The sequence below is a fragment of the Myotis brandtii genome, unplaced genomic scaffold (genome assembly GCF_000412655.1).
Source record: "Myotis brandtii unplaced genomic scaffold, ASM41265v1 scaffold889, whole genome shotgun sequence".
Classification (NCBI taxonomy): Eukaryota; Metazoa; Chordata; class Mammalia; order Chiroptera; family Vespertilionidae; genus Myotis; species Myotis brandtii.
The window spans coordinates 453,950-469,663 of record NW_005371640.1 but is presented as its reverse complement, the minus strand read 5'-3'; the positions used below and the strand labels follow the sequence as shown (position 1 = coordinate 469,663).

General features: G+C 42.1%; 2 protein-coding genes across 4 annotated transcripts; both read left to right on the top strand.

Moving 5' to 3' along the window:
* The first annotated feature begins 7 nt into the window (after positions 1 to 7).
* MTCP1 (mature T-cell proliferation 1) lies at positions 8 to 6,507 on the top strand. The gene is made up of 5 exons (XM_005885015.2): positions 8 to 358; positions 5,384 to 5,535; positions 5,653 to 5,823; positions 5,905 to 5,956; positions 6,044 to 6,507. Exons 2-4 carry the CDS (start codon positions 5,431 to 5,433, stop codon positions 5,950 to 5,952), a joined length of 324 nt encoding a protein of 107 aa, XP_005885077.1. The 5' UTR covers positions 8 to 358; positions 5,384 to 5,430; the 3' UTR covers positions 5,953 to 5,956; positions 6,044 to 6,507.
* On the top strand, positions 269 to 10,444 carry CMC4 (C-x(9)-C motif containing 4). 3 transcript variants are annotated; one of them, XM_014532378.1, is made up of 3 exons: positions 269 to 358; positions 7,429 to 7,496; positions 10,082 to 10,444. In XM_014532378.1, exons 2-3 carry the CDS (start codon positions 7,439 to 7,441, stop codon positions 10,228 to 10,230), a joined length of 207 nt encoding a protein of 68 aa, XP_014387864.1. In that variant the 5' UTR covers positions 269 to 358; positions 7,429 to 7,438; the 3' UTR covers positions 10,231 to 10,444. The 3 variants fall into 3 exon arrangements, with proteins under 3 accessions (XP_014387864.1, XP_005885079.1, XP_005885078.1); XM_005885017.2 differs by lacking the exon at positions 269 to 358 and adding an exon at positions 6,068 to 6,406; XM_005885016.2 differs by lacking the exon at positions 269 to 358 and adding an exon at positions 6,068 to 6,507.
* The last annotated feature ends 5,270 nt before the right edge of the window (positions 10,445 to 15,714 follow it).

Sequence of the window (15,714 nt, the reverse complement as noted above, 5' to 3'; positions counted from 1 at the left end):
CCGCTGACGCGGCCTACACGCTCCAGGGACAACCCTGAGGCAGCTCCGCCGCGCGGGCCAGCCTCTTGAGCCAGTGGGACGCTCTTTGGGAAATTCCGTCCTAAGATAGTTAAGGTTTTATTTCGTTTTGTTTCCAAGTTGCGGCCCCTGAATTTTGTCCCACTCTCCCTGGACCACTTCCGCTTGCCGGCCCTTGCCTGGAAACTTCGGTTCGGGTGACCTCGGCCCCAGATGCCCCTCTGCTCGCCCCTGGCTCACGTCCTGATCGCCGCTTGACTGACCCGAGGTGGGGGACCTGGAAGTTTTAGCCTCGCTGATCTCGAGGCGGATTAATTAGCCCAAGAAACATTATATTCATGTGAGTAACCTCTTGCAGAAACAGTGCTATACTGTATCTGAAAAAGTATCACTCTCAAACTTGGCTGCTGCTACTCTCTGCAAAGAATGTTAACTATTTGTTCTAGGGAAGGGGAATGGGGGACTTCAGGTTTTATTCAAGGTCGGGTGTATCACAGTAGTTATCCACTCTACGAGTTTCCTCGGTTCCCTTGTCTGGCCGCTCTCAGACATGGTGAAATTATAGGTAAAAGTAATTTTCTTTCGCCGTATGCCAAATGTGCCATGGGTTGAAAGTAGCGATCTTTCAACTCCCAAGGTTAGGAATTACAGGGGATTTGGGGAACGATTCAAAAATCAAAGAAAAATCTATGCCGAGCCACCTCCACAGCCCATCGGTGTTTCTGTTTGTTTGATCTCGCTTTCTATCTATTCGCTGTGGAGTTGGGAAGCCAGGTAGACATGGCAGTACTGGAAAGGGAACATTCCCAAGGTGCTACCTGAAGAGGTGTTGATGCTTTGCTCTTTTCTCCCTAGTCAGTTCCAACCCACGTCTTTCCACAGATAGGGCCCTCATCCAGTAGAACTATCTGTGGTATGTATGCCAGCAACCTCCATTTTTACCTAATGCTTCAGGATCACATGGCACAACTTTCCGTGATTCATTTTGATAATGATGAAGCTCGGGAGAAATTTCAAGTGTGCAATTACATTGGACCCACGTGAATTTTCGCTTAAGTTTCGATTTTGCACCACATATTTTCAATTACTGTTCGTGGCTAGTATGCTCTGCCCTGATGGGGCAAGAGTGGCTGTGATTATGTTCAGTGATGGGATATTTTGAGTTTATAAATTGTCTTTAGGCACCTTCAAAAAGAAAAAAAAAACCCTTTGTTTGTTGATGTTAATCTCATAATCTAGAATGGCATTCTCTAACTTTTATAATGCTCATGGCTTCATTTTATAGCCCTAAACGTTTAATAACATGTATGGCAAGCTTAATATGTGCTAGACCAGTGGTTCTCAACCTTCTGGCCCTTTAAATACAGTTCCTCATGTTGTGACCCAACCATAAAATTATTTTTGTTGCTACTTCATAACTGTCATGTTGCTACTGTTATGAATCGTCATGTAAATATCTGATATGCAGGATGGTCTTAGGCGACCCCTGTGAAAGGGTCGTTCGACCGCCAAAGGGGTCGCGACCCACAGGTTGAGAATCACTGTGCTAGACGATCTACTAAGCACTTACAGACTTTGTGTCAGCTATCCCAATTGGAATCCGGCTCTGCAACTTCCTAGCAGTGTGGCCTCAAGCAAATTACCTAACTTCTCTGTGCCTTCTCTTATCTTTTTTTTTTAATAACCCTCACCTGAGGATATGTTTTTATTGATTTGAGAGAGAAACATCATTTGGTTGCCTCCTGTGTGCGCCCCAACCTGGGACCGAACCCACAACCTGGGTATGTGCCCTGACCAGGAATCGAACCTGCTGCCCACCGGACCAGGGCTACTTCCCTCATCTTTAAGTGGGGGGAAAAATAGTATTAATCTAATCAGGTGATTATGAAAATTAAAAGTGTCAATGTATATGAAACACATAGGAAGTGCTAAATAATTGCTGACTATTCTAATCAATACGTTCTTTAATTCTCATTTTACAAATCAGAAAACAAGTGTAGAAAATTTAACTGAGGTCACACAGCTAGTAAGTGGCAAAACCAGGATTTATACACAGGCCAGTCTGATTCCAGGTATATATGTTCTTGGTATCCTCATCCATTATAATTGGACGAGTTCATTAATTGATTTCAAATGAAATAAGTGTATTTAACTGATTAATGTTTAAAAACTGTTAAAACACCTGGAAATTAAAGCAAACTATCCTTTTTTTTAAAGACACAAAATAATCTGTTCTGTAAAGGAAAAATAATGGTTTTACTTAGATTACTACCTAAGGAAGCCTTCTATATTTTATATCATCCATTTAAAACATAATTAATTTACAGAACCCCTTACTAATAAATAGTCTATCTAGGCCAGTGTGGTCTCTGATTGTGGCATTAAGGTGACCCCCACGGGGACAATCTCTTTTAGTGCCTTCATGGATGATAAAGCTATATAAACACTTTTTAAATGTATTTGAATTTGCAGCTGGCAGTATTCCTTGAGTTGAGTGGAACAAGTTTTCTGTGTATTGTAGTGCACCTTTTACCTAAGCTTATCTTGAGGTTTTAAGAGATTTATCCTAGTTCAAGGGGTCCTGAATTTTGTGAGCAAGTCTTATGTGCAGAGAAATGCTCTCTAGTCAAATAAATTTGGGAAATGTTAAACGAAATAAAGTTTCTTTACTACATAACTCGCCAGAGCTTTTACATGTGTTAACATGCTTTATGACGCTATCAGATTCCCAAATTTATTTGACCAAGGAAAAAGTTAGGGGCACGTGTTCCAAGAATCACATTTAGAGAAATGGTGTCCCGTTCATACAACCTGTGATTTTGTGGGCTTTGATCTTAATCCCTCTCACTCAGCCTTTGCTTTTGCGGTTCTCTGCTGAGGATGTTGGTTAATGTTCACATGATGGCTTCTCAGTCCCTTGATCACTGCAGTCGCCTTTTACTGGGCCTTCATGCTCTCTGAGTAGTAAGTAGCATAAGCAAGTCCAGAGTCGTATGCTAAAGCCCAGCACATTGGCCTTTGGGTCTCAACAGCACATCATGCTGCGTTTCGAGCATATTTTGTAATGACTCATAGGCCTCTTTGTAGTGATTCATAGTAACTCAGATCATCATCTCCAATTTGTTTGCCCACTGGAATTATTTCCTTTTCACGTCAGTGTAACCAGTAAAATTTCGCTTTCCAAAACAAATTTAAATGTCAATAATGTTGGTTGTTGCTACGACCTATCTGTGAAGTTGAGATGGTACTGAAACCCATTAACACTCAGTTTCTACTTTTTTTTAAAAAAAAGTAGCCACACTTACTTCTTTTGTACTTGAAATCCAGACTTTAATGTATTTTCTTTTGACATTAGCATTTACTGGGTTTTTGTTTATATCACTCCTTTCCAAAGCCCCAGGGAAGAGGAGAGGCAGAACAATGATTATCTATTTGACTAGTATTTGAGACTTGGGGTGCCCAGTACTGTATCATTCGTGCTACTGAAGAGCTTGAAGTACTGCATTTGGGGAGAGCCAGGACTTGTGAAATAAACAGAGCAAATATGCAAAGAAATACATAATTAGAGGCTAAAATAGGAGTTTAGACATAAAAGCTATAGTAATCATAGGGAGGCAAGAAGTTTTCATGGAAAAGGCAGACACTTGCACTCGGCCATAATAGTACTGAGGTAGAGAGGCCCGAGGAGGCATTTTAGGCAAGTGGAGAGCAAAATCAAGGATACAGAGCTCAAATTAGCCGGTGTTTGGGAGAAAGTTTCTCTCAAACACAGTGGTAGTGGTTCTTCCTAGGATTGGTGACAGATAGCATGTAGCAACTGAAGCAGATGAAGGGGTTCAAGACAACTAGTAAATTTCTGCAGGAACAGGAGGGGTGGGGTTGCCATTGAGAGAAATCAGGATTTGGTTAAGGAGAAGGGGTTTCACTTTAGGTGAATTTGAAATGAGGGAACCATGTAAGACAGGAAATTTGAAATGAAAGAGCCCTATAAGACAGGAGCTGACAATGGACTCAGAGTCAGAGTACACTGGGAAAAGCAACTATGATGTTCTTAAATTATTCACTAAAATCAGACCCTTTCTTAAATCTATAAAAGATATTTTCTACTTTCCTTTTAAGGGAAGGTAAACTAACAGTGTTTAGAAAAAAATCCGACTCAGATTATTGTTCTGAACAAAGGGCTTGGTTTAGCTCAATCCTTTCTGGCTCACTTTGTCCTGGGCTGCTTCATTCTGTGTTCTGGCATCTCATTTGCTCTGGACATTCTCACTGGAGGGTTTAACAACTTCCCAAGCTGTGCTGGAGTTCCTTTCCCACCTAATGGCAACCCAATTGGAATAGGAGGCCTGTGTTTTGTGGGGAGATCCCCCAGTGTTGTACCTGTGCTCTGCCAAAAGTAGAAACACAGTGAAAACTGTGCGGTACAAATGCAAAGTGCAGGCGAAGTTATTGTGAGGCCCTGAAGTGAGATCCAGGGCTGGGCAGAGGATGTATGGGTTTCGAGCCCAGTTTGCCCCATGTGAAGATTTGGTCCAGGAGGTGGGATTCCTTTATACCTCTCGAAGGGCAGAGGGACTTTTCTGGGTTTCCGACTCGGGAAATCATAATTTAAACCCACACTTGTATGGAAAAATGCACTCCTGTGACATCCTGAAAAGCATTACTAAAATGAAACAAGGACCTAGGTGGATAATAATCATTTTCTCTCACTCAGCTCCAAATCGCCATGGTCCCAAAGCCTCTTGCAGCTCAGAAATTCCAGGAAGCTACCTTAAATATTCTCCCTAATACGCATACCCCCTTCTGGAAATGCCCAGCTGCGATACCTTTCTCAGTAAACTGATAAATAGGTCGTTTGCTCTGAAAACAAACTTTTAATTTCAATTTAGAAAGCCATGCACATGATTCACCTTCTCAGTCTTACCTTTTAAAAGGAAAACTGCTTTTACATGGGGAATGGGGCGTTCATCTGTCTTTCATAACGCATTCCTGCCCAAATAAGTGTGTCCTTAGGCACACTCCTACGCATATTCTGTTGCTAACTACACTTCGTCAGATACTGCTTTGTGAATGCAAACTTGAGACCACTGCCCAGCTTCCTGTAATGCTAGTCCTACATTTCCACAGAACTCCTTACCTAACTAAATTCTTGAGTGCTTTGTAGTCAACCCAGGGCTCTGCCTGAGTTTCACTTCAGTGTCTTGCAGGGAGCTTCAGATGGCCTTGGTTCTATTTAGACTGTGCACGTAGACATATATGAAGTTTGGTTCTGGTTGGTGGTTGCTAGTACCAGGTCACCTGGCTCACTGGTGAGTTCATTCAAACCCAAAAAGTCACACCTGTGTCCTGTGCACGGGTGCTGCAGGCTTAGGTGGAGAAAAGCAGGGCTAGAATTGGAACTCAAAGCCCAGAATGGCAGGAGAGGATGTGGGGGCTCCACCCGATCGCCTCTGGGTTCACCAAGAGGGTATCTACCGAGACGAATACCAGCGCACGTGGGTGGCCGTCGTGGAACAGGTAACTTTATGTTTTGCTTATTTCTTTTTTGATTTTGCTTTCAATCAACTTGGTTTCTAACTAGTCACAGTATCCTGAAAGTCTTTGGTTTTATTTTTGATCATTTCTTTCCATCAGGGGACGAATTTCCTAAGGGCACGAATCCAGCAAGTTCAGGTTCCCTTAGGTGACGCAGTTAGGCCAAGTCACCTTCTTACCTCCCAGCTACCTCTCATGTGGCAACTCTACCCTGAGCAGCGCTACATGGATAACAACTCTCGCTTGTGGCAGATCCAGCATCATTTAATGGTACACATGTTGCTTAATCATTTTCCATCCTATTGGGACTCTTATAACAGAGTACTCTATAAACTTTTCTTTTTCTGACAGGTCAGGGGAGTACAGGAGCTGTTGCTTAAGCTTTTGCCTGATGATTAACCTGGTATGTATTTTTGTTTCTCCACTGTCTCTCTCTCTTCTTTTTCATTCTGTTCGGTTGTGGTGATTTTAATGATCTATTTTTTTCCAGGTGCTGGGATTCTAGGAAGAAATGCTCCTCTGTTCTGTTCAGTATATGGCAATCACTTCATCCACCACTGCAGTGCACCCACCTGTGGGCCTGGGGGAGGGAGTGGGTTGAAAAACTGCTCAAGAACACAGAAGTTTAGGAAGGGTCATGAAGAACACCGCAAGTGGAACTGCAGAGAGGGGGTTACACAGGCAGAAAGCGAGTCAACAAAAGCACTTAGTCAGGATTCGTAACTTGAAATTGACTCCTTTGGAAATTGCCATAGAACCTTTAATGGACATCATCAGCCGGAACTGGGATCTGATGAATCCCACAAAAGTCAGCACCTGCTACACAACAGATGCTCTGATCACCAAGGACTTGGTACTGATTTAGAGAGAAGAGAGCAGCTCCTAGCAGCATCAACATCTATTGGTCGTTTCTTTGCCCTGCAGCAATTCACCTGCCTTTCCTTCTCCCATCCTGTAAATATCTTGGGTTTTGCTCCAGTGTTTCCCATCCCAGTACTGACCTAACTTGGATCTACTAAGAATTTAGGGAGCTCTAGGGGGAAAAAAGAGGTTATTTGCATTAATGAAATTAGCTACAAAGGCTCCTGGCCCTTTTTCTTTCTGAAATTGTGTCTTCAAATTCTTAGATGTTGCTAATAATCAAAATAGTGGGCACTTAAGATTATTCTCTGGTTACAGATATTTTAAATAAGTCTTTTCTGTAAGAGTTCAAAAAAAATTTTTAGCTGCTAAACTAGCATTTATCTCAGGGCCAAATATTGCTGATCCCTAAGAAACCATTTACTGCCTGATAATTTCCTGAGTTAAAATAGTTATAACAGTTTATATGCAAAAAAAAAAACACCCCTTAGTTTTGCTTTTTAAAAACCTCAGGAACAATAGCTACCACGTAGCGAGTCCTTACTGCCTTCCAGGCACTATTCTATGCACTTCGTATACTTTTAATTCTTCCACCAATGCTTTGAGGTAGGTATGATCCCCAGTTTACACATTAATAATAAGGGGAAAGGCTCAAGGAGCTTGATCATTGCCAAGGGTAGTTTTGTTAATGACAGAGTGGGCAGTGGGCAGGTCCTTCAGGCTGCGGCGTCGGCTCCTCTAGCCCAACATTGGTTTACAATATTCAGGATGAATTTATTGAATTCAAGGGTCTTTTTCCCATGTAAAGCTACTTATATCTTTCGAATCAAATGAAATGGATATTATAAAAAATACAGTTGATTCATCCTATGAATGGGAAGAGTATTTTTCAGTGTAACAGTCTTCCAACAATTGGAAGGGCATACTGCTTGTCTCTGAAGAAAATTCCTTCTAGAGGGGCTTTAAAGTCCTTATAAATAAAAGACAAAATAAAAATCATTTTTCTTATTTTAGTTTACTGGATATGCTGCAGAAGGATCCGTGCCAGAAACAAGCCTGTGAAATACAGAAATGTTTACAAGGTACTATGTTCCATGCTTTTTACATAGTTTCCACTTTATCTATGAACCAACTACAAGAGACCAATTGTTCTTTTTATCAGCAAACTGTATTAACTCCTCTCAGAATAGAATATTTCTGTAATTAATTTAGCCTGAAGATCTTTCTCACTGTACAATTGAAGATATAGAAAATAAAAAGTGATGTGATCTAAGCTTGTGGTTTACAATCTTGGGTGTATAGTAAAATCACATGGGAAGCTTTAAAAACTTGCCTAGAACAATGAAATCAGACTTCCAGTGAGTGGAGTCTGGGCAGAGGGAACCTAAGAAGCTGACCAGGTGATTTTAATGTGCAGGCAGAGTTGAGAATTACTAAGCTGAGCAAAATCCTTAAAAAAAAGACTAGTTTTAAAATAGGTTGATTATACTTAACTGCCTAATAACTCACTTTTTAAAAGCAGTCAGGTTAGAATGGGGTGGTGGGTGTTGAAAATACAATTGGAATTCAGGCTGCCAAACTTAGCAACTAACTTTTAAAGGCAAAAGTGATTTCAACTAAAGTCTATGTGATGTGATTTGTCCATTTGGTTTTAAATCAGCCAATATGTTTGAACAAATGCCAGAGGATTTCTTTTTTTTTTTTTACTCAGTAAATGATTATTGGCAGAACAAATGAAAAAAAGCAGCAAGACGATGTGAATTTGAAAACTGACTTTTTGATCATTTTCCCATTGTTAAAGTACAATAATAGAGATGGATACCCATGAAAATAGAGAAAGGTAGGAAGGGAAAATGTTGAGTTCCCCCAAAGACTTAACCTCAAAGAAAATCCTTGTTTGTATATTTTCTTTTTTTAATGTCTATTCATTCTTGAACTTTCCATTTTATGATGTAAGCAATATTATCTGTAAAATCTTTTAATCTAAAGTGTTTATGTATAACAATGCCATTTTATTCATCCCTTTCTCCAAATTTAAGAAAAATGAAAAATCTTTTTCACAATTAATTTCTTCCAAATAAATTAACTGATTTGAACTAGCAACCCATGACTTAGGGCAGCGGTTCTCAACCTGTGGGTCGCGACCCCTTTGGGAGTCGAACGACCCTTTCACAGGGGTCGCCTAAGACCATCGGAAAACACATATTGAATATATAATTACATATTGTTTTTGTGATTAATCACTCTGCTTTAATTATGTTCAATTTGTAACAATGAAAATACATCCTGCATATCAGATATTTGCATTACGATTCATAACAGTAGCAAAATTACAGTTATGAAGTAGCAACGGAAATAATTTTATGGTTGGGGGTCACCACAACATGAGGAACTGTATTAAAGGGTCGAGGCATTAGGAAGGTTGAGAACTACTGACTTAAGGAGAACAAGAATCAAGTTAGAACTAGTTATACCCCTTGCCACAGTGTGGGAGGATTGAGGGCTGGAAGGACTAAGAGTTCGAATTAATCATTCCCTGGATGACAGTTACAGCCAAAAGGGCTTTAACCATATTAAGTCATTTGATCATTTCATCCATGAGGTAGATGTTACCATGACCTCCATTTTACAGATGTGGAAATCAACACAGAAGTTACATAACTTGCCCAGGGTCACACAACTAGTAAGGGGTACAGCGAGAATTTGAATCCCATTGATCTGGCTACAAGCCTGGACTCAGCAACTCCACTATACTCTGGGTGGTCAGAATTGTCTTTCCTATCACAGGCTAACTCCCATGCACCCCAATTTAGTATCGAGGGACTCAAGTCAATTGAAGCTGATTTAGAACCGTTAGGTCAAGTCCTCCTTAACTTAGGATCTATGTATAGCCGGGTCTGCAAATGTTTTTTATAAAGGTCCAAACAGGAAATAGTTTAGGCTTTGGAGGCCAGGAGGTCTTTGTTGGAGAGAGAGAGGGAAGGAGGAGAGGCAAATTACAACCCTTTAAAAATGTAAAAACCATTATTAGCTCACAACTGTAAAAAAGGGTTGACTCTGAGGCTGCAGTTTCAAACCTCTGATGCATAGACTTGGTAGGGAAGCTTCTAGTAGCCACCTTAAACTGTATGCAAAATGCATTTTTCATATGCGCATTTTTCTAATTCACCAAATTGTAAAGGAGTTAGTGACCAAGAAACATGAACTATTAACTCAACCTTAAGGAAAATGAGCCCAGTTGGTTGAGCTTTGAGGTCGACCTATGAACCAGAAGGTCAAGGTTTGATTCCTGGGCAGGGCACCATGTCCGGGTTGCAGGCTTGATCCCCAGTGGGGAGTGTGCAGGAGGTAGCCGATCAATGATACTCTCTCATCATTGATGTTTCTATCTCTCCTTCTCCCTCTCTGAAATCAATAAAAATACATATATTTTTTAAAAGAAAAGAAAATTATATAGAAAAATACCTTTTGACCACTCTGTAAATCATACTTTTCTTCCTGGTCTCTAAATCAGGAAGAATTCCGTGGACTTTAATATATCCTCTTTCTTCCAGGTCTGTACATACAGTAAAGTAAAAAGGAGTGGGAAGCATTGATCTAACCCCCCCAACTCCCTGTGCCTTAGTCCTATGAGATCGTGACTAGATTCTGCCTGTCTGTTTTTCAGCCAACAACTACATGGAATCTAAGTGTCAGGCTGTCATCCAAGAACTTCGGAAGTGTTGTGCTCGCTATCCCAAGGGAAGATCTCTCGTCTGCTCAGGATTTGAAAAAGAAGAGGAGGAAAAGCTGACACTGAAGTCCACATCAAAGTAAAGTTCTGCGGAGAAGTTCAATGCTGCACCACCTTTCCACCAAGCGAGTTCTATTTATCCTCCTGACTCTTCAGGCCAGGTAGCAGCAAATAGCAAATGAAAAAGTCAACTATAAAAGTTAATAAATATGCCATCTATGCAGAACAGATAGAAATATATTAAACAAATATGTAGAATGTAATAAAACTGAGCTGCTAAAATAAACCTGTTACGTGAAAAAATTTTGGTTTGGTACTGTGATATCATCACTTACAGGAAATATATATTTGGTTTTTGTCTCCATTCCAGACACAAACCTCCTAAAACCTTTGGAATTTCCTAAGGGATACGAAAGATGTCTTATTACATTAATGAGGTGACTTTTAATGAGGAAAGCTAGGTAACCCATGGCTGGGGGCCGATTGCCATGGGAACCACATGATTAGAGGGTTGGAACTTTTAGTCCCCACCCCATGCCCACACCCAGTTTCTGGGGAAGGGGAGAGGGGTTGGAGAAGATTGAGTTCAATCACTAGTAGCCAAGTGTTCGGTGAAAACATCTCTCCTGTGACATCTTTGATAGGTTACATGCTAAATTCAAAGGTTTCTCTAACCCAACCCCATTCCCATTTTCTATATATATAAAAGCCTAAGTGACCAACCAGTAACTATGATGCGCACTGACCACCAGGGGGCAGACACTCAACACACAGGCATGGAAACATGGAACAGACTGGTGAATCTCAGAGGGAAGTGGGGGGGAGAGATTAACCAAAGATCTTATGTGCATACTAGAGGCCCAGTGCACGGATTCATGCACCGGTGGGGTCCCTCAGCCTGGCCTTCGGGGATCAGGCCGAAACTGGCCTGGTGCACAGATTCTTGCACCAGTGGGGTCCCTCGGCCTGGCAGAAACCGGCAGTCCAACATCCCCTGAGGGGTCCCAGATTGTGAGAGGGCGCAGGCCAAGGGACCCCACTGGTGTGCGAATCCATGCACCAGGCCTCTAGTATTTCCAATAATTTAAAGCAAAGTGTCTTCCCAAATGCAAGAAAGAGCATTTCTTTCTGCTTTTGCATCCCCATCACAGTGCCTGGCCAGAAGGCATGTCATAGTGAGTGAGTGGTAGAAAAGGCATAGAAATGATTCTTCTTTTTAATGACCCCTAATTTATCATAAGAGAACTTTACTGGAAGTCGGGCAGGCAGTAACTGAATTAGAATTCTTAGGTGGTTTATCTACTCTATATTCTTATAATCAAAACTGATTACAGCAGGTCCTGGTATTAATACAAGGCTGCCAAAGGAAACCTGTTGACAGTTGTCAGTGACTTCTTTGTGTTTGTGTGTGTTTAATCCTCACCTGAGGATATGTTTACCATTGATTTTTAGAGTGGGAGAGACAGAGAAAGAGAGAAACATGGATGTGAGAGAGACTCATCCATTGGTTGCTTCCCACTCACGTCCCAACTGGGGCCGGGGACCGAGCCTACAACCAAGGTACATGCCCTTGATCGGAATCAAACCTGGGACCCTTCAGTCCACAGGCTGACACTCTATCCACTGGGCCAAACTGGCTAGGACTATTAGTGACTTCTTACAGTGGATGGGGGGTGGCCAGTATCAAACAGGCCATTTGCTTTCCTCCCTTCCCCCCAACCAAAAAAGAAAAAGATTACTTTCTAAGCAAGAGCAGAAACAAATTCTGATAGGCACCTATCTTAGTCCAAGCTGCTATGACAAAATACCACAGACAAGACATTTCTTTTTCACAGTTCTGGCAGCTGGAAGGCCAAGGCCAAGGAACCACAGATTCAGTATCCGGCGAGAGCCTGCTTCCTTATTCGTAGATGTCTGCCTTCTCACTGTCTTCATGTGGTGGGAGGGGAGAGGGGGCTCTGTGGGGCCTCTTTCATAAGGGTATTAACCCTTCATGAGGACTCCACCCCATGAACTAATCACCTTCCAAAGGCCCCACAGCCAAATACCATTACATTGGGGGTTAGAATTTCAAATGTGAACTTTAGGGTGCACAGACATTCAGTCCATACAAGGATCCTTCCTCGCCTCTTCCGGCATGCTAGACAACGCCTGCATTGCTGTGGATGGATTGAGATAGTCTATCCCTGATGTGCAAATACCATTATTACCTGAGACCAACTGTTCTTTAAAGCACCATTCCCCAAAGTGTTTCTAGGAATTGCTATAATAGGGGGAAAAGTCTTCTGTGTTCAGATATGTCTGGGGCATGCTAGGTTAGACCCAGTGTGGGGTCACGCAAGGCTATAGCCCAATTCCCCCCGCCCTGCCCCCAGTCAGTTCAACATTGTTTGCCTGGCTGGTGGCCACAAGAAACAGAGCAGCACAGACCCAGGTGTCTTCCCACGTCCTTGACAGCCAACAAGTCTCGGCAGACCCTGTTTGTCCTTGGCCTGCACTCAAGCTATTCCAAGCATGGCCACCCCCTCCCCTCTGCTAAATAAGCCCCCGCCTGACCCTGGCAGGGTTGGGAAACTTACCCAACAGGCAGCCATTGGGTCTTCCCCATGTGCAAGTAATAAAGGCTATGTCCTGGCCTGCCGGCATGGCTCAGTGGTTGAGTGTTGACCTATGAACCAGGAGATCAAGGTTTGATTCCCAGTCAGGGCACATGCCCAGGATGCAGGCTCGATCCCCAGTAGGGGGCGTGCAGGAGGCAGCCAATTGATGATTCTCATCATCGATGTTTTTATCTCTCCTTCTCCATTCCTCTCTGAAATCAATAAAAATATATTTAAAAAAAATAAAGGCTACGTCCTTCTCCTCTGATCCCCCACATGGTTTTTCCAGGCTATTAAAGAGCAGCCTGTTGCTCCTGAAATTGGAGCTCTTATGTTGCACACACGTAAACAGGTTTCTTTCCTGTAAGATTTCAGAGCTTTTCATATGCTAATGTGAATTATGACTCTTTGCAAGGACTATTGTATGTAGTACTTTTCAAAGTATAGCCAGTGAACCCACTCTGCGGACAGCATCTCTCAGGATGAATGTTCTCCAGAGAGACTTGGAGAAATGGTGCCTTAGAGATGTTTGGTCCACATACCAGGTTAACAGTGCTACAAGTTCATGAAATCATCCAAATGAACCTTTGTGTTAGTAGTGAAACAATTTATTGACTTCAGAGAGGGAAGGAGAGGGAGAGACAAAAACATCAATGATGAGAATCATTGATCGGCTGCCTCCTGCACACCCCCTACTGGGGATCGAGCGCACAACCCGGGCATGCACCCTGATCAGGAATCAAACTGTGACTTCCTGGTACATAGGTTGATGCTCAACCACTGAGCCACGCCAGCCAAGCAGTAGTGAAACAATTTAATAAAACATTTTAAAACTATGTTTATATCATATGCAAGTCTAAATTACATTTAAAATGGTCAATTGATAGTGGTGCTGGGATTTACATTAGGAATCACATGATCAAATAGATTGCTTTTCTATGCTTTATTATAAAATTATTTTTATTGAGTTAATTACTCGTTTCAAACTTTTAATTTTTTTTCCTAAAAGCAATAAAAAATAAATATTTTTTCTAAAGTATATTACTTTATTTAGGGATTTGAAAGCTTCAAATCAATCATTCCTTCCTATCTTTTAAATTCAGTCCTGTCTTAGTTTAAGTCAACATCTATTGGCAGACACTGATTGAAATCTTATTCTTCTTAGCTATTATGACAGAAAAATCAAATAGCCACCAGAAAAGCTTAAAGTCACTGAATGTTTTTTATGTGTTAGGGACCATGATTTGCACTGAATCTGTCTTCAGGGAAGAACTGGGAAAGTAAGAACTATGATCTCATCCTGAATTTTAGAGACTGAAAAGCTTGTAAATGGGCTCTTAGTGATGATAAGTTTAATCACTTGGTTAAGTAGTGAATGACAGACTTCTAGCTGGAAAGTTCGTTTTCCCTCTGTAATGGATATGTGGGGCTATATGTTGATGCCCTATGAATATCCCACAACCTTTCACCTAATAGCTGTAGCATCCCCTGGGGACAAAAGGCCCTGCTCTGCCATTATGCTAGAGTGACAGTGCTCTTCCCTGCATCCACTCCACACTATCCCTATAACATTTAATACACTGTAATACTACACTTATGTTCAGCACCTGAAGTTGTATGGCATTTAACTTAAAAAGCTTTAAAGGGTCTGTTAAGTAATCACTTATTTATTTATTTATTTATTTATTTTAGAGAGAGAAAGGGAGAGGGAGAGAAACATCAGGACTGATTGGCTGCCTCCTATACGCCCCTACTGGGGATGGTTCCCATGTGCAACCAACTGAGCAACACCAGACAAGTATTCACTTTTATTATTTTTATATTTTTTTATTGATTTCAGAGAGATAGGGAGAGGGAGAGATAGAAACATCAATGATAAGAGAATCATTGGTCAGCTGAGCCCACAATCCAAGCATATGCCCTTGACCGGAATCGAACCTGGATCCCTTCAGTCTGCAGGCTGACGCTCTATCTACTGAGCTAAGCCAGCTAGGGCACAAGTATTCACTTTTAACAGCAGAACTATAACTGTATTAGCACCAGCTTCCCACTCTGTATTTCAATAGTTTTCCACCTTGGCTGCTCATTAGAAACACTTGAGGCATGTGAAAAACTCAGGCTGGCCTGGCCGGCGTGGCTCAGTGGTTGAACATGGACCCATGAATCAGGAGGTCACAGTCCGATTCCCAGTCAGGGCACATGCCTCGGTTATGGGCTCCATCCCCAGTAGGGGGCGTGCAGGAGGCAGCCGATCAATGATTCTCATCATTGATGTTTCTCTCTCTCTCTCTCTCTCCCTCTCCCTTCCTCTCTCTGAAATCAATAAAAACAAATTTAAAAAAGAATGTGCCTCCCTACCCAATTAAAAATAATAAAACATTTGAAACAAACAAAAATAATGTCTTCCAACTTTAATCACCTCCTGTCTTCTGCCAGCACCCAGTAGGGAGAGCTTTCACCCAAGTAATAGACCAGGCAAGGAAGTCAAGCCCCGCCCCTGTCCTGTTGCTTGACGGTCCTAGGCTGAGTGGTGAGAGACTGAACCAAATAGGGAAGCAGGAGCAAAATCTTATTAGTATGTTATCACAATGACAGTGACATGACAACAGGGATGCTCAGGCAAGAATCCGGTGAGCTCAAACTGTCAGCACTGAGGCGTCTCTCCTTAGGCAGAAAGAAAACATCCTGAATATTTGTTGAGCCTGAACGTAGCCTTGTAAAGCGAAAACGCCCCTGGATCCCTCTCCTCTCTCCTCTGACGCCAGGAAGAACTTGGGGGAGAAGGGACTCAAGCATTACTGTATCCGGCCCCAAGTCCTCATCCTACCCGGTTCCATCGCAGGAAGAATGCTGGGTCAAAGGATGGCCCAGAGTGGCGAGGATGCTGCGGTGTGAGGAGCCAAAGGGGAGATGAGCCTCGTTGGAGCTCCGGCCACCAGGTGTAGATGTTTTGTGCTGATACCTACT